This window comes from Dipodomys spectabilis, unplaced genomic scaffold, assembly GCF_019054845.1.
Source record: "Dipodomys spectabilis isolate Male_0828 unplaced genomic scaffold, ASM1905484v1 ptg000783l, whole genome shotgun sequence".
NCBI classification, from domain to species: Eukaryota; Metazoa; Chordata; class Mammalia; order Rodentia; family Heteromyidae; genus Dipodomys; species Dipodomys spectabilis.
Window position 1 is genome coordinate 20188229 of NW_024871460.1, and position 24153 is coordinate 20212381.

Here is a 24153-nt window from a genome sequence, read left to right on the forward strand (position 1 = left end):
AGATTAAAAAGTAGTATTTTAATAGATTAGGTTCTATATCAAGTAAAAAGCATATTGTGAAAATATTCCTTGTTACTACTTTCTTTGAGATTGTACCACTTCTCATACCTGAATGACAATGCTGTCCTCAGAAGCTTTGGGATCCAGGCACACATCTCTTGACCAATCTTCATCTCCTTTGGCCTTAACACACAACTCTGTCAATTCATTGTTTTCTAATATGTATGAAGGTAATTTCTGTTTTGCGGTGAGGCAGTCAAAATGTTCTCGAACTACAGCTTGACCATCTTGACCAATGTAATGCTGAACGACTTTTAGTTCTATGCTTTGAGACAAATAACTACAGATGATCTGTCTTCCACAGATGATAATCTAAAAGACAATGTAAGATTTCATCAGTTTGGGCTTTATTAACAATAAATATATAATAATTCAGACAGACATGTTGGTGTTCATTAAAAATGTACTTAGGAAACAGAGCTTCAAGAAAATAACTCAACGATCATACTAAGTTGCAATATTCAAAGGAGATGAAGAGGCAGTGCCCAGTTAGAAATATTGGTCAGGTGCTTGAAAGAGAAGATGGAGCTGGGGATAAAGACTTGCGGAATAAATGCAAATAGCACCAACAGAGGGGAGAGTGGAAGCTCAAACCTACAAAGTGACCAAAACTGTAGGCAGACTTAGGGTGAGAAACCATAGTAGGGCTGAAAAAAAATGTGTGTGTGTATCCATCCATCCACATACAGTCAAACCTGTGTGTTATAACTGTAACTTTTTAGGGAGATGAAGGGGCCAGGAAGAAGTAAAGATAACAGATGTAGGTGGAGGATGAGGAAAAGAGAGCAATAGATAAGCTTAACTTGACTAAATTATAATATATTCACATGTGAAATACTACTGGGAAATCCTTTTGTGAAATTAATAACACTAAAAGTAACGAAAAAAGCATTAACGGGAAAGTAAAATAGGCTCTGTTGGGGGCAGATAACAATGGGAGGAAGAGTTCCAATTGAGCAAGTGAATGAGGTGACTATGCTCAAAGTACTTCATATGCATGTATCAAAATAAAACAATGAAGCTTGTTAAAAGAAGAAGAGAATGAGGGACAGTGATAGAGCAAGTTTAGAGTACACTGTATGCATGTATGAAAATGTAACAAAACTCTTTTTGGGTAAGTAATGCTTTAAAATACCATAAATAACAAAAGAAATGTTTCTTGTATCGGTTACAATTGAAAGTGTATTTTTCCCATTTGGCCACATCCCTGCCAGCATCTCTTCTTATACACTGTTGGTGGGAATATAAACTTGTCAAACCACTCACCACAGTAGAGATTTCTCAAAAGACTAAATGTAGAGCTTCCCTATGACCCAGCAATTCCACATCTGGGCATTTATCCAATTGACCATAAACTAGGCCACTCTAAAGCCACCAGCACAACCATGTTCATTGCAGCATTGTTTACCATAATCAAAATATGGAATCAACCCAGATGCCCCTCAGTGTCATGGATCAAGAAAATGTGGCAAATATAAACAATGGCATTCTAAGCTTCCATCAGAAAGAATGATATTGCCCCATTCATAAGAAAATAGAAAGACTTGAAAAAAATTATATTAAGCAAAGTAAGCCAGACCTAAAGAAACATGGGTTGCATGGTTTCTCTCATTTGTAATAATCAGAATGTGCCTATAAATCTACAAATAAACCAAATGGATAGTAAAAGACAAAAAATTACACTTGGACATGATACATTAAACAGGATTCTAAACATTCACACAGTGAGACCAAAGGAGGCTATTCTTTAGGAGAGGATCACAAGGGCTCAACAGCTATGTGCATATGATCATAAAAAATGATGTTTATCAAAATGAACTCCAAGAAATGGAAACAAGAGGTTTTCAATGTTACTTTTTGTGTGTGTTTTTTTTTTTTTTCTTCTGTTTTTGTCCTTTTGCCACTGTTTTTTTTTATTTCCGTACCTCTTGTCTTGTATGTAATTTTATCTGATTTGGGTAGGGGAAGGGGAAACACAGTATGGTGGGAAAAAGGGTGAATTAATTCAGCAGTTATACGTTAAAAATAAACCATATAACTTTTTGGGGTTAGGGGTGGGGTGTCGGGAGAGAAAAAACTGGGAGAAAACAAAGGAAGAGGTGACACTGTTCGAAAAGAAATGTACTCAATACCTGACTTATATAACTGCAACCCCTCTGTGTATCACCTTTACAATAAATAAAGTATATTGCAAGTGTACTCTCTTATGTAGGAAACATTTTAAAAAAATAAATCCTTCTATAACATGAATATGTATAGCATACTAACATGTTGTACATATTATTTTTTGGGGGGGTCGGGTCGGGTCATGGGGCCTGAACTCTGGGCCTGGGTGCTGTCCCTCAGCTCTTGGCTAGCACTCTACCACTTGAGCCACAGCGCCACTTCCGGCTTTTTTCTGTTTGCTTATGTGGTGCTGAGGAATCGAACCCAGGGCCTCATGCATGCAAGGCAAGCACTCTACCACTGAGCCACCTTCCCAGCCCCCATATTATTATTTTATAATGTGAGAAATATTAAAAGTAAGAAATATAACCTAGCATTACTGGCTTATACTTGTAATCCTAGCTATTCAAGAGGCTGAGATCTTAATATTGCGGTTCAAAGCCAGCCCAGGCAGAAAAGTTTGCGAGAGTCTTACCTCCAATCAAACACCAAAAAAGCTGGAAGTGGATTTGTGGTTGAGTGCTGACCTTGAGCCCAAAAGCTCAGGGACAGCACAAGCTGCCACACACCCACCCACCCCTGCCCGCCAAAAGAAGAAATGCAGTTTTGTAAAGCAAGCTTTATAATTTCAAGCTGAAACTATCCTAGTAGGTATATTTCTATGCCATTATGACATGGTTATGCTGTACCATGATTTTTAAAATCAACTATTAGTTACACAAATAGATAAATCACTAATTTTTAATGGATTCTTTATTCATTACAAACAAATCTAATAGACTGATAGACCTCAAATTAAATGTCATTGTTGTTTTGTTTGTTTGAAGAGTGGGATTCAGCATTTTTTTAATCATTTGAATTTCTCTAGAAGGAGCATATGTATAAAACAAGCTATGCTTCACTACTATACTTTTTCGAGGAATTATAATCTTTTAAAAACTATGCTTTCAGAAGAACAAACCACAAAAGTCAGCTATACTAGAGCCCTAAACTGACAAGCTTTTCTTTATCATGTGCTAAGGATTACTAAACAATGTTAAATCTTACGATGTCATAGCAGCAGATAACTTTAAATAAACATTTGAAAGTGTTGAGGCAGTATTTGACTCTGTTTTTATTCTTGGTATGCCCAGGCCTAGCAATACATGTGCATGACTTCACAACCTTTGGACCTCAGGAGATTCAGAAGAGAGTATTTGTCTTTCACAGAAACCACAGACTCTGCAGCCATTTGGGACTCACTTCATTTAGAGACAAAGATTCCCTTGGTGAATTTTTATATAGTCCCATTTTCAACTAAAAAGCCTGCTAAATAGGCTTTCCAATTTGATTAAAAAAGAAAAAGAAAATCATGAAAAGTGGCCAGGGAAGGAAGACTGCTGAGATGAAGGAAAATTCAAAATGGCTACTCATTTGAATGCTGCTCTTTCACGGTGGCAGGTTCAGAGGTGTTGTCTGCTTTTCTTCAAAGTGGCTTTTAAGTGTCTTGAATTTGAAAATTATGGTTGGAATTTCAAGATTAATTTATCAGTTGAAGACAGCTACCTAATTTTTTTAAATGTAAGGTTTCTCTTTAAAACACATTTTCAGGTTTCACACTAATTCCTCTCTTTTCCCCAAGCCACAAAGATGTGTATTGAAGATTTCCACATATGATTTTACTTAGCAGGTTTCAGAACTCTTATTAAATCAGTGCCAAGAAGAATAGTGATATTAAAGAACAACTCCAGAGCACCAGATGCACTGAAAATGATATCTTAGCCATGATTAAAAGTGTATGTATAAAGATACAAATATATATACATCCAAGCTTTTACAGTGGTAAAGGTTTCTTCAATGAAGAAATGGGAAACACAAAAGCAAGTAAGTATACATGAGTGTTATATAATGTACTAAGTTCCTGGGAGATTTGGTATGTGGTCAATTTTCATTGGGGGAAATGAGAGAGTACAGGAAAGGCAGAACACTCACAAACAAATATCAAGGTTGAAAAGAGCTTTAGCCAATTTTCTATCATCCGGGGGCATATTAATGCAGTTAAGGCACAATGGGGATCTGCATATACTCACCTCCCCAAATGAGCCTTGGTAATTAGGCAGCTGCAGTTTATTGCAAATTTCCAGGCCCAGGTGGAGTAGAAGGAAAAAAGCCAAGACATGAGGGAGGCAAGAATCTATGAAGCTTTTCTGAAAGCCTAGCTCCTTTCTTCCTTCCTATAACCTCACCAACTGAGGAAATCTCTCTGATGTGCTTTAACTACACCAAATCTGATTATAGGTTAAACTACCTGGCTAATACAAATTAAATCTAATTTAAAAAGATACTTCAAACTTTTGCTTGTTTGTGTAACTGAGAAGATGGAGAGGAGAGAGGTTAAAACTTTCTGAGTCATTCCTCGAACAACCTTTCTCTGACATTTGGTACACTGTTGTAATGTATAATACCTGTGAAGGAACACTGCATATATTTATTCCTAAAATTTAACATCATTCCTTGAAAATACATATCCATGGAAAAATGAGGCACTATCTAGTCTCACCTAAAAAGGCCATGTAGTGTTGCTCATGCCTGAGAATATTTTATTACAGTAAATCTATCTGAAGTTTATTGGACTATGACTGTAGGCTAGGCACACATTAGCATTTTGTGTACACAAAATCATTTAATCCTAACTTCTTGAAGAAGGCAAAATAACTACCCTCGATTAATAGAGAAACTGATTCACAGCCAGGCACATTGCTTCTAATTCTGCTACTTGGTAGGCAGAGATTGGAGAACTGTGCTTTGAGAAGAGCTGGAGCATTAAAGTAGTTCATGGGACTCCATCTTATAAGCCAATGACTGGGCATGGTGGTAAGCACCTGTCATTCACAGTGACAAGGGGAAGCACAGTAGAATAACCCAAGTTTAAGGTGGCCTAAACATAAAGCAAGATCCTACTTTGAAAATAACCAAGGCAAAAAGGGCTGGAGGTGTAGCTCAAACAGTAGAGTACCTGCCAAATAAGCTCCCTTCCAAGAACTGCCAAAAAACAGATAAAGATGGAGAGGGAGAAGGGGAGAGGGAAAGGGAAAAGTAGAGAGGAGAATAGGGGAAGAGAGACAGGGAGACAGAAACTGTTTTACAAAGAGGTTTATAGCTTGCTGGAAATCACATAGCTAGTAGCAAGGGAATATTGGTTGACAGGTTTGTCAGTGATCTTACCTATGACAGAAGATCCTGCAATTTTACTCATGGGTGAGTGTTCTAGAAAATCAAACGCAAGAGTTGTACAAACTGGAAAAGTTTAGTTCAGAGCTATGACAACCAAAGTATGGCCCCTGGACCAGCATTATCAGTATCACTGGGAACTTTTTAGAAATGCAAACTTTCAGGACACTGGAAGAATTTTCTGTACCTGAAACTTTGGCGGTAAGGCCCAGCAGTACATGCTCCAATAAGACCTGTGGGGATTCTGATCATATTGGCTATATCCTTGTTTATTCCTTTCTTTTAGACTTTATTTATTTTATTTTTTTATTTGTCGGTTGTGGGGCTTGAACTCTGGGCCTGGGCGCTGTCCCTCAGCTCTTCAGCTCAAGGCAAGCACTCTACCACTTGAGCCACAGCGCCACTTCCAGTCTTCTGAGTGGTTTATTGGAGATAAGAGTCTCAGTACTTTCCTGCCCAGGGCTGGTTTTGAACCATGATCCTCAGATCTCAGCCTCTTGAGTTGCCAGGATTACAGGCGTGAGCTACTGGCGCTCAGCACTTTTAGACTTTAAAAACATCATTTTTTTTTTTTATTGTGGCAACTGTATATTATAAAATTTTCAGTTTTTTTAAAGAAAAAGTTATGTTACTTTAAGTAAGTCAGGCTCAGAGAGACAAAGGGCATGTTTTCTCTCATATATAGAAGTTAGAAACCTAAAATACAAACATACAGGAAAGCATATACTGGGCCATATGCATATATCCACAATCAAACTAAAGTGTAGTATCTACAGGGGTAGATTCCCTGCTGTAACTCCTTTGAACAACTGACAGTTTAAGAAAATGATTATCAGGAAGCTGAGGAAGGAGACTTAAGGGGAGGAGGACAGAGGAATTTAGAGAAGCAGAGTGTGCAAACGTATTCACAATACTCAATATACAGGTGTGAAAAAGGAACTTGGAAGCTTGAGGGGATGAAGGACTGTAAAAAAAGGACTGGTAGAGTCCTCATAAAGGTTGTATGTCCCTCACAGCTTTGGAGGACAATAAAAGCTGATGGGAATGATGAGATTTCAAGTCGCATTTCAGAGACAACATCCTACTAGCTGGTAGAAATAACAATAGAAAGGGCTACATGTGAGGGAATGGGCTTCTTGTTTGAACTATTCCAATAGAAGCTGAAGGATCATTTCTCAGAAATTTTTAGTGGATGGAAAGGTGGATGAGGTATTTCCAACAAACTATGACTGATAGAATCAGAAAGCCAATATATATTTTTCAGGAAGGTATTTACTGAGAACTCATGCGTGTATGAGAACTCTGAGGGAAGTTGTGAATCAGTGACACTTCAGTGTCTTAGGACTATACTTCAGGCTGGTCCCTTCATTAATAAGATTTACTTATCCGATGTGTGTAGTTTTGTCTATGCTATCCTACCTGCTTTGAACATTAATTCAAATTTTATACATTTTCAAAATTCTATACATTTCTTGCAAGCTGCTTAATGAAGCCTCTAAATTCCCTTCAGACTTATTGTCAGTGGCTAGATTTATTGTCTTTTTTTTTGTTTTTTGGGTCCGGTCATGGGGCCTGAACTCTGGGCCTGGGCGCTGTCCCTCAGCTCTTCAGCTCAAGGCTAGCGCTCTACCACTCGAGCCACAGCTCTACTTCCGGCTTTCTTTTTGCTTATGTGGTGCTGAGGAATCGAACCCAGGGCTTCATGCATGCAAGGCGAGCGCTCTACCATTGAGCCACCTTCCCAGCCCCTGGTATCATTTTCTTAAACGTACTTTATCAGTATGTTTTAAGAGCTTTGAAATCTCTTTGGCTTAGAAATTCCACTTTTAAAGATTTAAAGAGTTAAAAAAGAGTAAGGAAATGGACATAGATATGTACAAAGGGATGTTTCTAACATTGCTAATTATAATAGCAAAATATTGTTGTACCAAAATGCCTATTGTCAGTAGAATCAGAAATAATTTTGCAAAAATAGGATTTTGACATAACAGAAAAATTTCTATGATAGAAAGTATAGCAAGCAGACTATAGATACAGCATTAAATATATGTAATAGTTATACATCACCTGTACATATTGACAGTATATATACACACACATATGGTTGTGTCATGTTCTTTTGGCTATACTGAAGTTTGAGCTTGAAACATCATATTTCCATGTTTCCTAAACTGGTGTTCTACTACTTAAGCCATACCTCCAGCTCTTTTTTTTTGCTGATTATTCTAAAGAAGGAGTCTAGTGAAATTTTCTACACAGGCTGGCTTTGAACCATAATCCTCCAGATCTCAGTCTCCTGAGAGGGGAGGGTAGGAGTATGTTAGCTAGAATTACAGCTCCTAGAGGGAGAAATAGTAAGATACCGCCCAAGTCCAGCTCAGGCGAAAGTTTACAATATCCTGGACCCTACCTGAAAAATAAGTAAAGCAAAAGATAATGTGGTCATGACTCAAATAAGTGACAGAACACTTGCGTAAGAAGCACAAGGCTATGAATTCAAACTTCGATATTAGGAGGAGAGGTGGTTGAAGAAAGCTAGGGTATGGTGGCTTAAGCCTATAATACTAACTGTCATAATCCAGGTGCAGATGTGTATGTTAAAACTCTCAGGACAAATCCAGTTTCTTTGTGTACCGTGAAGCCAGTTTTCAGATTTTAATATTTCCCTTTTTTCCTTTTTACCTTATCATGTGCTCCATGTTTGAAAAACATCCCTTAGAAACCACATTTTCAGTTCTTAAGAATACACAAAAAAGTGTCAGATACTTTTTCCCTTTTGCAGTCTTAGAACTTCAAAAACAGCCAAAAGGAAGTTTTATAAAATATATAAAAATATGTGCTGAGAGCTGAGGTTTTATATGCCAGGAGTTAGACTGCAGTGAATTTTTACTGCAGTTAATATTAACTCCTATGAAAAGAGAAGCTTGCAGGAGACCCAGGCACTCCTTTCTTCACAGGAGAGTACTGCAACACTTTCACACAGATTATTCTCATATGCACGAGGAGAACAACTCCTGGTTATCCACTGGTGGATTATCCAGGGTCTCCACCACCCTTTGCTTCTTTTCCTTCTCAGGAAAGGCCCTTTGGCTATTTCACAGCTCATTAGCACCTCTACCAGAAGGTAGGTGGTGACAGGGAGAAGAGGTGAAACTAACATCAGTAAATTTTACTGCTCGTTAGCAGCTCTTGTAAAAGATGTGGGACAAAGGGACTGAAACTACCATCACTACCACCACCATCATCATCAGGGAGATCAACAAGCACTTGTTTAATGCTCACAGGCACAGCAGTAGTGGGCATAACTATGCATAACCATTTGTGATGTTTTCATTACCAGTTATTTACACTTCTTTTGAGTTTCATCTTCATTATGCCAAATATTTAGAAGTTGCCTCGCTCATGAACCCAACGAGACTTACCTGCTTTTGTACTCCACTGAGTTGTTGAACCTTGATGATGAGGGAAGCAGTTCGGCCCTTGTACTGAATTGTTCTAATGAATGTCCCAGCATGGTCCACACTGAAGGGCTCAGACCAACGCCAATTGCCCCAACCTTCAATACAGATGTGTAACAGCTGGACAGAAAAACAATAATCATCACAATGCCAAACATGCCAACAAAAAATCTTGTTGTGAAATGAAAGTCTCATTGTTGGAAGACGCTCCTATTTGCACATCTAGCATCTGTTTTCTTTCTAACCTGTATTATTCATCCACTTCCAGCTTATTTCACCAGGCTAAGAATAGCAAATGTGCCACATACAGTCAATGTCATTTTTCAGATCACATTTTAAGCCTGGTAAAACATAATGGGCCTATGAAATGGTTAAAAAGTCTGTTGAACATTTAAGAGAAGACCATTTTGTTAATTTGAAGGACAAGATTTTAAAGTGAAGTCAAAGAATGCTAGTTAGGGCTGATAATTTATTTCTTCTTATGACTAGACAGGAATTAAAGCTAAATTTTTTTTACGTTAAATTGCCTTATTTTTTCTTTCAATAAAGAACATAGGCGAAGATGCAATTCACTGAACATATTCTTTTTAAGATATTGCAGTATCAAATAAAATGTTTTGATGTAAAATGTTTTGTTCTTTTCCTTTTTATTGCATTATGTATTTATTGTAATGTTTACAGTTTAATCTCTTGATTTGTATTTTTATTTATTCATACAGTATTGTTACGGTTGGAAATATCTGGATTTCTTTTTGTGGTTATTAAAATGTACTAGTTTCAATACTACCTATCAACTGAATCTGAGAAAACCAAATTACATAGGAATATAAAAAAAGCAACAGGGGCTGGGAAGGTGGCTCAGTGGTAGAGTGCTTCCTTGCATGCATGAGGCCCTGGGTTCAATTCCCCAGCACCACATAAGCAAAAAGAAAAAAAGCCAGAAGTGGTGCTGTGGCTCAAGTGGTAGAGCGCTAGCCTTGAGCTGAAGAGCTGAGGGACAGCGCCCAGGCCCAGATGTTCAGGCCCCACGACCGGACCCAAAAAAAAAAAAAAAAAAGCAACAACAAACAAACAAACCACCCCATAATAATTAGTACTTCTTTAGGCTTTCCAGTTAAATGAAAATAATGTTCTTTATGCTTATAGGGAGAGAGAACCTTTTCTTCACCAAGAGCCACTTGGATATTTATAACATTGTTTTCCATACAAAATTATTAGTGTAGGCAGCTGGGCAAGAAGCATAAAAGAAGCACACATATCTGAACCATCATGTACCAAATAATTTCTTATTCTTATATAGCCCATGGGCCAAATGTTTTCCACCTCTGAAAGGAAAGAAAACTCACAAAACACTCCCAACTGACAGATTAAATACAACTTGGAAAACCTCCTTAAGAGTTATCATAATAGATACACTAATGATTTACATGAGCACTGCCATAATAATAATAAGTCTTGTTGAAAGATTATTTTCTCGTTTTAGTCTTTGGAGGAACCTATGACAACATGCTTCTGTTTTAGAATTCCCAAGCTAAGGTAGAACTTAAAAGAAACATAGGCTCCATGGTTTCCCTCATTTGTAATAATTAGTATATGTCTAGTTATGTTCTAGCAGAGGATCACAATAGTTCAATAGCTATGTACATATGACCATATAAGATGATGCTAATAATAATGAACCCCAAGATATGAAAACAAGAGGTTTTTCTTTGTTGTTATTTTTAATGTACTATGTGTAACTCTTTCTTTTTTCTTTCCTTTTGGTTTATCTTCTGTTGTCACTGTATTTGATTTTGTGTATGTGTTTTTCTGATTTGGGGAAGGGAAGGAGAACAACAACATGGTGAGACAAAGGACAAAGGGTGAACCAATGCAACAGCGATACTCACAAGAAACTATGTTGGAAATGAACTTTACAACTTGGTTGCGGGGGTGAGGGTTCGGTGAAGGGAAAGTGGGAGAAAAATGAGGGAGGGGTAACAATGTTTGACAAGATACTCATTGCCTAACATACATAAACCCTTTGTACATTATCTTGACAATAAAATTTAAAAAAGAATAAATATCTAAAGAAAGTATTCAAAGGCTACTAATAAGATACCTTCTAAAAAAGAAAACTAGCTGATAAAAAAATAAAAAAAAACTTAGCAAATATCTTAAGGGGAAAATATGCATACCCCTTATAAAATAAAAGTACCAGTGTGTCTTTGAAGTTTGAATATTAGTTACAGGAAAAAAGAAAAAACAATAGCAGTGTTTGGAACCATTTCAGTTTTTTTTTTTAATAGCAGCAACTAGGAATAAAGCTGAGGGCTCACACAAAACTTTAAGAAACAAAAAATATTTACTTTGGAGAGACAGGTAGCTGGAAATGACAAAAAATTAATGAAGATCAAAAAGTAATTAAGATCATGCTATATTTTTTTTCTGAATATCCCAAAGAGTCTAGAGAAAGCTTTAATATCCACATGCAATTTTAACTAAGGATGAGCTCAGCTTTAAAAAGCTGCTTTCTATGCATAAAGTTTTTAATGATCAAATTTCACGTTTTGCTAGGCAGCAATTTTTTCTAAGAATCTTGGCACAGATTTTTTTTGAATTATTAAAAAAATCAGATATTGTTGGGCTTAGTTCACACAGAAAAGTTGGCAAAAATACTAATAACACTTTCTCCATGTGTATCATCAATTTATTATTTGTAATGTTTTGGTCTACTGTCAAAAACATTTAAATATCAGCTGGTGTTCATGGCTTATGTCTATAATCCTAGCAACTCAAAAGACTATGGATTGTGGTTTCAAGTCAGCCCAGTAAGAAAAGTCCTTGAGATTCCATCTCCAGCAAAAAGTGGGACTAAAGGCAAGACTCAAGTTCCAGTTGAGCAAGATACTGGCAAACAAACAAATAATTTAAATGTTAATTAAAAGGCAATTTAAGACATATAGTTTTTTGGAAATCAATTATATTCTTAAGAGAATCAAGGAGGTCCAGGAACATCTTAGGCCTCTGTCCCATGATGTAATCTACTAGGCCTGGGAAACTTGTGGCACTGGATTTGGGACCTGGATACAATGCCTAGATGCCCACAGACAGCATGCCCGAGTTGGAGGTACTGTTATTGTTGGACTCAATAACTACATTTCACTGCTATGGGTAATGAAAATCTCTGTTTAATAACTTTTTTTTGTAGTACTGAGGATTGAACCTTGTGCTTATTAGGCAAGCATTCTATCACTTGAGCTCATACTGATTTTCATTTGTAGATGGAAAGAAATGTGAAATCAGGCTTAGACTCTCTCTCTGTCTCTCTCTCTGTGTCTCTCTCTCTGTGTCTCTCTCTCTCTCCCCATCAGATGTGTGTTAGAGTATCTGATTTTAAAGCAATTCCTTTCCACAATTCATCCATTACATTTTCATTTCTTAGGTCCTAATAGGGTAGCAACATGTTGAACACCATAGAAGGAATAAGAAGGTACAATGAATTCTTTATCCCACCAGGAGTATATGATCTTCTAGGGAAAAAAAGGCAAGAGTGAATAACCAACAGAAGGTGGGGAAAGGTGCAGAGCCTTTGAAAGCCTAGGGGAGGGACAGCCTTCCTCAAGCTTCACGAACCATTGGGACTCCACTGGGGTAGGATTTCAACTGGAACGCATGACAGTTTACTCCCATGCTAAACAGACAAAGTCAACAAAAGGAAAAATGGAAAATGATGGGAGAAAGAGTGTGGGATAAAGTCAGACAGGTAGAGCTACATGGTGGCTGGCTGTAATGATTTGTGAAGCTAAAGAATTTGTGCTCTACTCAGAAATGAGTAGGTTGTCACTGAAGCCTCTGGTGAAATGAGCATTGTGCTCAGAGAGGGTAAGACTGGTGAATGTACTAGAAGCAATTGGGAAAGAGAAAAGCAATGGGCTTAACCCTTCTTCCTGGAATCTAGGATTTTTTTTTTGCCAGTTGTAGGGGCTGAACTCTGGGCCTGGGGGCTATTCCTCAGCTCTTCAGCTCAAGGTTAGCATTCTACCACTTGAGCCACAATGTCACTTCTGGCTTTTTTCTGCTAATGTGGTGCTGACGAATTGAACCCAGGGCCTTATGCATGTGAGGCATACACTCTACCACTGAGCCAACTTCCCAGCCCGAGTCTAGAAATTTTTATGTTGCCTTATCAGCTTACAAGTTTTCTTTCACCTCTTTTAAGCATTAGCCTTACTAACTCACTTTCTCTATCACCTTCCCATCAATTTTATTCATTTTGGCCTTTTTAACTAGTGTCTAATATTTTCTACTGGTAGAAGGAAGCAAGGAAGCAAAACAGAATCTTTCTTGTTGGAATTTTTCAATGATAACCTAAAGGAATCATTAGACACAGAATATACTGGCTAAAATTGTTGGGAAGTCCCAAAAGGCTACATTATTTTTTTTCCTCAGCAGAATCTCTCCCATGTAGTTCTTCACTGGCAGCCAAAGTAAATTAGTAATTTCACTAGTGAAGACTTCAGATGGGAGCATATATAGCTTTCTACTAATTTTTTTTCAATACAAAATAAAACTTAAAACAGACTCTGTATTCAGGGAGTTAGAAATAGGTTCTTCAGACCACCCACAGTCATGTCCAAAGGGAGAATTCTGAATTGATATATTCAGGAGGAAAGAAAAATAAAATAAAATCTTTGAAAATAGAGTACATCAATGAAGACAAAAAGATAGTTAAGTAGAAATTTGAAACTATGTCTTAATGCACAACTGATAGGTAACAAATACTTTTCTGTGAACTTACGTATTTCATTATTCATTTAGAAACTTAGGAGTTTTTCTAACTTAATAACCAAGTAAAACTTTTCTTCACACTCATTCCCAGTTCCTTTTGCATTTTATTATAATTTACTCTATAGTGATACATGATTTTCTTTTCTTTTCTCCTCTTTTTTTCTTTTTTTTGTAGATCGTGGGGCTTGAACTCTGGGCTTGGGTACTGTCCCTGTGCTCTTCAGCTCAAGGCGAGCACTCTACCACTTGAGTCACAGTGCCACTTCCAGTTTTCTAGTGGTTTGTTGGAGATGGAGTCTCACAGACTTTCCTTCCTGGGCTGGCTTTGAACCGTGATCCTCAGATCTCAGCCTCCTGAGTAGCTAGGATTACAGGCGTGAGCCACCAGCGCTGGCTTGATACATGATTTTCTAAAGAAAAACTAAATATCTAAACAACTTCAAAAGATTCTCTAATTAATTTAAATGTAAAGGAAATCATTAACAAGCAAACCAAGGAAAATAAAGTACTGAATGTATATTGGTTCATTTATATATTCACAAAAATTTTAATTATTAGTATATCAAAATTTAGGTTTTGGGCTGGGAAGGTGGCTCAGTGGTGCAGCTCCTGTCTTGCATGCATGAGGTCCTAGATTCGATACCTCAGCACCACATACACAGAAAAAGCCAGAAATGGTGCTGTGGTTCAAATGGTAGAGTACTAGCCTTGAGTAAAAGCAGCTAAGCTAATGGACAGCAACCAGGCCCTGAGTTCAAGCCCCAGGACTAGCAATAATAAATAAATAAATAAATAAATAAATAAGCACATATATTTGTTAAATTTTAAAATCATTACTGTAAGAGTCTAGTGTGGAGTAGGCATTTAATAAGATGTTAAATAACAATTAAATTTAATTAAAATAACTGAAATTAAATATTCAAAAAATTTAGTGGTAATATTTATATGTAATTTTTTTTACAATATAAGTATTAAAATACTTAGAAACATTTCTTATTTTGAATGATCATTCACACAGGAACTCTGTCTCACACAAATAATGATGTTAAACTGCAAATTAATGTAATCACTTATGTCCATAATTCAAATATTTTAATATTGTTATTAAAGCATCAAGTAGCTAAAAATAATAAGATAGGTGAGCAGATAAATAAAAATTAAGTGCAAATATTAAAAGACAGCATAAATAATATCTGGAAAGCAAATTAAATCATTAATAAAATTGCTTGTTTGAAATGAATAAGTACAAGTGGTGTCACATAAGTTAGCGTAAAATAAAGTGAAATATGTTGCTCATTAGGACTCTTTCAAGGGAGTTAAATTTCAGGATGTGATGGGAATGTGAAATAATGCTAAGAACCTAGAAGAAAAATTTCTACATAAATGCTAATGTGTGGCGTCATTACAATCAATATTGAAACATTTTCTTGATCCATTCATCTACTGAGGGGCATCTGGGTTGGTTCCATATCTTAGCTATGGTAAATGAGGCTGCAACAAACATAGTTGTGCTGGTAGCTTAAGTATGGCCTTGTTTGTGATCATATGTGTAAATGCCCAAAAGTGGCATTACTGGGTCATAGGGGAGCTCTATGTGTAGTCTTTTGAACCTCCATACTGCTTTCCAGAGCGGTTGAACAAGTTTACACTCCTAGCAACAATGCAGTAGGGTTCCCTTTTGGCCACATCTCCAGCATCTGTTGTTATTAGATTTCTTGACTATAGCCATTCTAACTGGGGAGAGGTGGAAACTCAATGCTGTTTTGATTTGCATTTCTTTTATGGTATAGAAGTTGAGTATTTCTTCATATGTTTACTGGCCATTCTTATTTCCTCTTCAGAGATGTCTTTCTTTAAATCTTTAGGCCACTTATTAATCGTGTGATTGTTTTTATGGGGTTAATTCTTTTACCAAAAATTTTAGTGTCAAACAGAATTGTTTCACCAATCCTATGAATGTATTTATCCTAGGTTAATGTCATATATGTTTACATATATGTATATGTTTATTCCAGCACTGTTTTAATAATAATAATCTGGTACTACTGGGAATTGGCCGAATAAAATACAGTAAAAATAATTACACTTAACATTTATTATATGCTTGGAAACATGCTTTTTCTTTCGCAAGTTCTAGGGATGAACTCGGGTCCTCATTCTTGCTCTGCTTTTTTACTCAAGGAGGCACTCTACTATTTGAGCTATGTCTGGTCTAGCTTTTTCTTTTCTTTTCTTCTGTTTAATTAGAGAAACAATCTCAAGCTATTCTGCTCACATTGGACTTGAAACATGATCCTTACATCTTAGCTTCCTGAGTAGCTAGAATGATAGGAACTGAGCAATGAGTTCCCCTCTTGAAGCGTTTTCTGGATATTTTGGAGGAGAGGAGCCTCTGGCCCATGGACCTATACAAGGCCCTGAAAATCATTTGGTACATGATAGAAATGAACATCTGCTTCTTGTTGGCTGCCTGCAACTGCTAGCCTGTATTGATAATTTTGTATACTCTGAAATGATGCTATAAATATCCAAAGGGGCCTACATAGAAAACATATTTCATCAGGATGACAATGCTGGGGGGTGAGGAGGTTTATGATCTGAACATCTACTAACTCGGAGTCTCTGTTCTCCCTGAACTCATAACATATAGTCCTCCTGAACTTTGAAATCTTTTATAGGATGAAAACAATGTTAACACTAGCAGATGACAGCTGATTTATTAAAAAACAAAACAATTAACCCTACAAAAAGGTAAATTCCATTTTTGTAAAAAAAAACAAAACATACAAATGGTAGAATTTTTAACAGTGATTATTTTAGGGATTCTGGGGTTATGGTTTTTAAGTTTCTGTTTTTCATGTGTTTTACGTGTGTGTGTGTTCATTGTGCCTTTGTGTTCTTCCATTAAGAGTATTCTGTGGCTAAACTGGTAGAGCACTAGCCTTGACCAAAAACAGTGCCCAGGTACTATTTTATTTTTGTGTGAATACCAGTCCTGGGGTTTGAATTCAGGGCCTGGGCATTGTTGTCCCTGATTATTTTTGCTCAAGGCTAGTCTAAGCTTTGACTTGGACTAGGACATCTGCACTACTGGCACTTTGCTAAGAGGGTGACCTGAGCTTTATCACTGTAGCCTTCACAGCTCTGTGCATAAGGCCTAACTTGCTATAGTATACCATCACAGTTTAATGAATAATGATACAGTTTAATGTAATTGTATGAGGATCTTGTGTAATTTTGCAAATATTTTAGGGATCTACAGTTATCAGATATTTACCATCAAGAATGAGATACTTCACTCATGCTAGAAATGCTCACAATAATAATGGGATAAACAGATACTGAACAAAAATTGTGTTGCAAAATCTTATTACAGAATAAGTAAGAGAAAAGCTGTTGTAGGACTCCAGTGGTGTTTTGTTGGGGGAAATAAACATTTGATCAAAAGATTTATTTTAGTTAACTGGAGAAATAACATGGAAAGAGGTTGAAATGGAATAAAATAAGCAAAATCAGGCAACAGTTTAATTTGCCATTGACAACCTGGGACAGAGGGGTTCTTACTGTACAAAATTCACGTCTATAAAGCATACTAAGTACATTAAAACAAAGACAAGGAATAAAAGTAGCAGGCTATGGCTTCAAATTAATTGCACAAACAACTTCTGGTTACATTTATTGCAATGTTAATTTGAAAAGTTAACTTTATATTATGAACTCCTCAGTTTCCTGTCCTCTAATAGTTTTGGTCATGACCCAAGTGAATATTAATCCTCGGAAACAGAATCATACTGGAATAAAAATCATTGTTTTAGGTCAAGTCTCACTCTCAGCAGCCAAGAGACATGTGTATAGTTCACTGGGGATGTGGAGAGGTGAAGATCAGGGAAAGGCCACGAGTGTGGAAAAGGCAGGGTGAAGAGGCAGTGAGCTTTTAGGTCAGTAATGGGTATTTTTCCCTTGGAGCATCAATCATCAATATACACAAGGGATTGATACATGAATGAAAGTGTAACAAAGAATGTTCTTACTTGGCTATTTGAAACAAGGTTATTCATATAATCTATCTATATACTTCAAAATGTCCAAACAGTGCATTATTTTATTTCATAATATAGTTTATAACAGTCATTTAAATTTCCATGGATAAGCTACCAAATGTCATACATTTCTCGCAAACAGAATTAATCAAATGCTTTAGCATATCTATAACCAAGACTATGTTTTGTAATAATTGTTTTCACAAATAATAATAAACAGAACTCTAATTTCAAAAATTTGTTCATGGACTTTCACTGAATAGGCATTAGTCTGTTTAGTCTCTGGCTGAAGTTATATACTTATAGCAAATAAGTTTAAAAAAGAGAGCAGAGCCAGGAGCTAGTGACTCATACATATAATCCTACCTACTCAAGAGGCTTAGATACAGAGGATCGAAGTTCAAGGCCAGCCCAGGCAGAAACATCTGTAAGACTCCAGTTCAAAATCAGCCAATAAAAAGTCAGGCTGGATGTATGGCTGAAGTGGTAGAGTATCAATGAGCAAAGAAGATGAGTATGAGAGACCCAGCATCATTAAACAAACAACCCTGCCACCCCCAACAACAACAATAAACAGGGTAAATAGTTATGGCATTTTTGATTTATATATTATATATTAGCTGCTAGACAATGGGATGAGTCATGGGTATTGTCTATTATTTTAATTATCTAAATCTAACTTATCTAAATGAAGGAAAGTGATTTACTTAACAAAAATCTTTGCAAAAAGATTTAATAAGCAAGTTGTCTCATATTAAAAATATTTTAGTTAGAAATTTTATTTATGGCTCAAAGCAGTTCCATCATGAAATCAGATATACATTTACACGGTGAAAGAAAGTATGAAATGATATATAGGCTTGTTTAAATGAGGTAATTCCAACATTACATGTATCTATATAAAATTAATGTTTCTAAGAGGCATGAGTTTTCCTATAGTTAAGCAATATATAACTAAAAGCTATGAGTGATGATATTAACAGCTGATCTTAAGTTCAGAGTTGTGTGGTTATCTGTGTGTCCTTAATTCAATGCAAAGTGCTGAAAAATGAAATGTCAAAAGCCTCTGATATATATATACATGTGTATACAGAGAGGAGGATAATTCTTACCTTCTCTTCAAATTAATAACTAAAACAAACACCAACTTCCTCTTTGCTTGTGCTAAGAGTTCAAAGATTCTAGTGTTGTGCAGACATACTCTTCATGGTAAGACAATAGTTATCATGTACTTTGTTGGACATAAATCTTTAGCAGAGCATTTAGACCATATTTGATGAAATAATAAAAGAATACTATAGGTGAGCAGAGAAACAGAAGCCATCAAGGTAAGTGAAGACACCATCAGATAATCATTCATATTTGGGTAAGTATTCTGGGTTTGTGAGTCAATGGTCAGGTATTGGTTTGAAACTTGATTTTTTACTAAATACAAGCATAAATATTAGTGAAACATTCCTAAACTCTGAATTAAAATTCTCTTTCATATTGTTCTCAAATGTATCATGCATTGTTTAGTAAAATTTAGTTTAATTTTGAAGATATGCCACTATACATCCTAAGAAAAAAATCAAATGATTTGAGATTATAAATTTATTTTTAGCTATCATGGAAATTTAGACAATTATAATCCTTATCTTTAATTTTTAATTAGAGGGAAAAGAAAGAAGTCAAGTGATAGATATAAAAGAAATCCAAAATTCCTAGATATTTATTTTCATTTAACTAAACTGTCTTACCATACTAAGAAAACATTTTTGTAAAGGTTAAACAAAGTATTTCATGGAAACTGCTGCTTCATAGTGCCTGTATAACAAGAAACATGAGCTAGCCAAAGTTGTGCAAGTTGGTTTTCCTTCCCAGTGAGGGAATGTGGTATCTAAGACCTTGTCCTAACTCATTTTATCCCCAAGTGTAAGTCAAGCAAGTCAAACATGAACTAATGCCTGAAGGGAAGTCTCTGACTCCAAAAGTATGGATTATTTCACATTTATCTTAAAATCTGCTCTCAGAGTTCTTAAAATTCACTAACTTGGCAAGTCAAGAATTATCATGAGAAATGAAATAATTTCATAACTATGAAGTCATCTAACATTCCATGCATTTGACACTCACTGGGCTTGGCCATGTCTTGGGCATTACTCTGACCTTTAAATAATAAGTTCTTCAATATCCTGGAAATAATTAAAAGCATGGAAACAGTACAATAAGCATGGCATTGTCTTTCTAATGCTTTTGTTATATAGACTCATGGCAACAGGTTATGATTAAAGACAATTATGTTATGTATGCTGAGATCTTTATAACATTCTCAATTAGTACTTTCCATAACTTAAAAATAACAAAGGAAACCCCAACCCATGCTTTAATAACCTTTCTCCAAGCACTCTGCATTAAAATTCACATTTAAAATTAATTCAGTGTAGAATCTTTATGTTTGGACATTAAGAATTCACATTTGCAGAGCAATGGCTTGCAAAAAGGTTTTGAGTGTCTTGTAAAAAGCTTAAGGAATCTCCATTATGTTTTCTCCAGAGTTGTATTTCAGTATCTCAAATTTATTGCCAGGAGGAGGACAGAAAGACCATTAGCAATACCAGAAGTCATTCCTCTGGCTGCTTCGCAGTTCAAATGATCTTCAGGCAACCCCTTTCATGCAGGTTTGTAGAAAACTCCAGAAATCAAGGCTTGGGAATGTAGAAAGCACCCTGCAACAATCCCATCTTAGCTATCTATTGTGAAAGACTTTAAAATTTTTGAAATAGGTCATATTGCACATGTTTTTTTTTTTTTTAACAAAGAAACCCTAAAATATACAGCAAAAGAAATTTCAATCTCAAGATCTGTCTCTAATTTAAGTAGAATAAATATATCTCCTAACAGAAAACGAGGAAATTCCAAATATGTTCTTTGCATTAGATATTTAATGACCAAAATTGCTTGGGGCCCATTTACTCCTACTGGTGAGTTCAGAAAGCAGTGTAAGGTCCCATAGAGAATGTGAATTTCTTGGAATCTCTGACCTGATGAAACTAAAAATATTTCAGAGAAAGATGAAGGAACTGAGCCTACAGTCCATTTTTTTTGATGTTTTGATTGCTGTTTAAGACTAAAATAAAAAAATGCAATTGATGGCAAATGTACCACAGTAGTTCCGGGTACTGAAATGGAGTCAGTGTTTACAGAATATTTTGGATTAAAATCCTTGCCAGATGGTCACAAGAAGTGTTTACCTCATTGCTCATTTCAGCTATCTTAATGTCAGCAACAATAAAAAGAAGCTTGTTACTGCCACTGGGGAGCAAAGGCATAAAATCCTTCCTCCCCAAATGGAATTGCTAGTTGCAGACAGCTGTGTCCTACACAACAATAAGATTGTGTAGAACTCAAGTAGAAATTACTTCTATCAATAGAAAAAGAGACAAAATATGTGGCATATTCACAATAAAGTATCTTTTATTTAATATTCAGTAACTGTACTTTTGGCTCATGATAAATAATAAGAACTTTAAAAGAACACAAAAGATTAAAATAGGAGAAGTTAGATATGCACATGGTCTTGAAAGTTGGTTTCATCTGAATTATACTGGTCACCTCCATCTATAGCACTTTCCTGTTTTATGAATGACCATTAGTGAGAGGCTATAGTATAGTAGGGAGGCCAAAGATGCAGAGATGAGGTGGACTAGGAGTTAGTCTTAATTAAGGTACTATTTTAAAGATAATATCATTTATTAATGAATAATTATTAATATTGTAACTAAGATATTATAATGAAGATATTCCTAATTAAGATTTATTGAAAATATATTAAGCTTACAAAAACCATCTGACAAAATGCAAAAATTGTGTTTATAACTTAACTACTGCTGAAACAACTAAGATTTAAAATCTACATTCTTGAAAAAAAGCATAGTTATGAGGAATCCCCATATTTATCTATTCAGTGTACATATATTACAAGCTAGACACAGGAATACATATTGTGGAAACATCACTTCATTAAAGCTTCCTTTTTCTTCTCTCCTTTTTCATTTTCAGTAAATTCCCACTACAATTCTTTCTGTGCTTCTATTCAACCTCCTACCTCAGAGTAGGAGGAAGCACTTGTGATTAATTGTGAATAGCCATAAATTCTCAGCAGCAATTCCCCTCAAGATCTAGCTCCCTATCCTATGGATTTGGCCCAAATGGAACTTGCTCTACATTGTATACTGTGGAAGAATGACTCTATGCAAGCTTAAACTTAGGTTCAAGAGCACTGCCTTTCTTCTGGTTGAGCTGGGACAGTTTTGCCTTGTGAAGAAGCTTGGGCTAGCTTACAGAAGAGGTCACATGAAAGAGAACCGAGGGACCTGGCCAACAGCCTGCCAAGTGCCAAGTAGGTTGGGGCAGGCATCCTAGACCATCCAGCCACGGATGGCCTATCAGCAAACTGCAGCCTCTGTGTGTACCCAGGTAAGATCAATAGACCAACTTCCCAGGTTAGAATCATCCACTTAAACAATGCTCCCTGAAATGCCAAACAGAAATTTTAGAGATAGGCAATTATTCAAGTTTGGGGGTAATTTGCTATATAGTAATGGGTGACAGATACAGATTTTAGCATCTGTAAATGGAGTACTACTTAACAGAAGACTAAATTGAAGGAGGGCTTATAGGCCAGGAAAGTGAGTCAAAACCTGAAAGACCCAAAGACAGTGTTAATGAATGGCAAAAAGTGCTTCAAAGAGATGATGATGGCCTTAGTGAAGACTGTCAATGAGGAAGTAAGAAAAATGTTACTGTAAGTGGGGGAAAGGAAATCCTTATCATCCAGTGTCTGGAAGTCTGGCAGAACCACTGACATGAAAGCAGAAAATAGGCTTAATAAATAAACTATGTGCTCTAAGATTTCCTGTCAGTGCCAAAGTACCTCCTGGCTTTTACCTGCTGCTTACATAAAAATTAGAGAGGAAAGATTGTTAGGTAAAAAGGGTCCAGGACATGCTAGTTCTTAAAGTTCCTAGCTTTATCAGGTGAAAAATGATGCTAAAATCAGTAAATTCCTTCCAGGCAAAGATCAAATCCAAGACATGGGCAGGAAAGCTGAGACTAGAGATGTCACAAAGTGTGTGCTTGTAAAATTTTTGTTAAGACCATAGAAATATCTAAATTGGTGGCTCACAGAACTATTCAAAAAGAGCCCTAAGTCTCATATCTAAAATGTACCTGGAACTCAAAAAATTAAATCCTCCTACAACAACTCTTCAAAGAAACAACTGTCCAATAAATAAGTGGGCTAAAGACTTAAAGAGAAACTTCTCTGAAGAGGAAAGAAGGATGGCCAATAGACACATGAAGAAATGCTCAACCTCCCTAGCCATAAAAGAAATACAAATCAAAACAACATTGAGATACCACCTCACCCCAGTTAGAATGGCTATAATCAAGAACTCTACAAACAACAGATGCTGGAGGGGATGTGGACAGAAGGGAACCTTACTGCATTGTTGGTGGGAGTGTAAACTTGTTCAACCATTTTGGAAAGCAGTATGGAGGTTCCTCAAAAGACTCCACATAGAGCTCCCCTATGACCCAGCAATCCCACTTTTGGGCATTTACCCAAATATTCACAAACAAGACTACACTAAAGCTACCAGCACGACTATGTTTATTGCAGCCTCATTTACCATAGCTAAGCTATGGAACCAACCCAGATGCCCCTCAGTAGATGAATGGATCAAGAAAATGTGGTATATTCACACAATGGAATTCTATGCCTCCATCAGAAAGAATGACATTGCCCCATTTGTGAGGAAATGGAAAGACTTGGAAAAATTATATTAAGTAAGCCAGCCCAAAGAAACATAGGTCCCATGGTTTCCCTTTTTTGCAATAACTAGTATATGTCTGAGTCAAGCAGAAAAGGTCAGTTAAGTTGATGTTAGGGAAATGAGCCCTAAGATATGTATTCAAATGTTTTTTTCTTTCATGCGATTGTTTCTAACACATTTATAAGATTATTTCTTTGTTGCTTTGTATGTCCCTCCCCTATGGTATAACCCCTGCTTTCACTGTATTTGATGTTGTTATAATTTGTAGAGGGGAAGGGAAAATAAATAGGGATACAGGTGGACCCATTGCAACAATGAGCTGTACAAAACGATGAGATGTCGAAATGAGATGTCGAAAACGAACTTTACAACTTTGGTGGGGGGAGGAGGGTTGGGCGGGGGGTGGGGGACGGATGGGATGGGAAGGGGAAACAAAGGAGGAGGCTAGAATGCTTGATAAAAAATGTACTCATTATCTTGCCCATGTAATTGTAACCCCTCTGTACAGTATTTTCACAATAAAAAAAATCTAAACATGAAAAAAAGAGCCCTAAGACACTGAAGAGTAATATCCCTCAGCAGTGTTATCAGAATCTTGAAGTAGACAAAATCTTATCTAGAAGAGATCTGTAG

The 24153-nt window shown here is 36.3% G+C and overlaps 1 protein-coding gene across 2 annotated transcripts in view; it reads right to left on the reverse strand.

The window, feature by feature from the left end:
• Vps13b (vacuolar protein sorting 13 homolog B) overlaps positions 1 to 24153 on the reverse strand; it is a 505216-nt gene that overhangs the window by 50552 nt on the left and 430511 nt on the right. For both annotated transcript variants that reach the window (XM_042673185.1, XM_042673186.1), the window contains exons 44-45: positions 8859 to 9014; positions 109 to 372 (exon numbers count right to left, since the gene is read on the reverse strand). In XM_042673185.1, coding sequence (XP_042529119.1) covers positions 109 to 372; positions 8859 to 9014 — 420 coding nt within the window. The remainder of the gene's footprint in view (positions 1 to 108; positions 373 to 8858; positions 9015 to 24153) is intronic.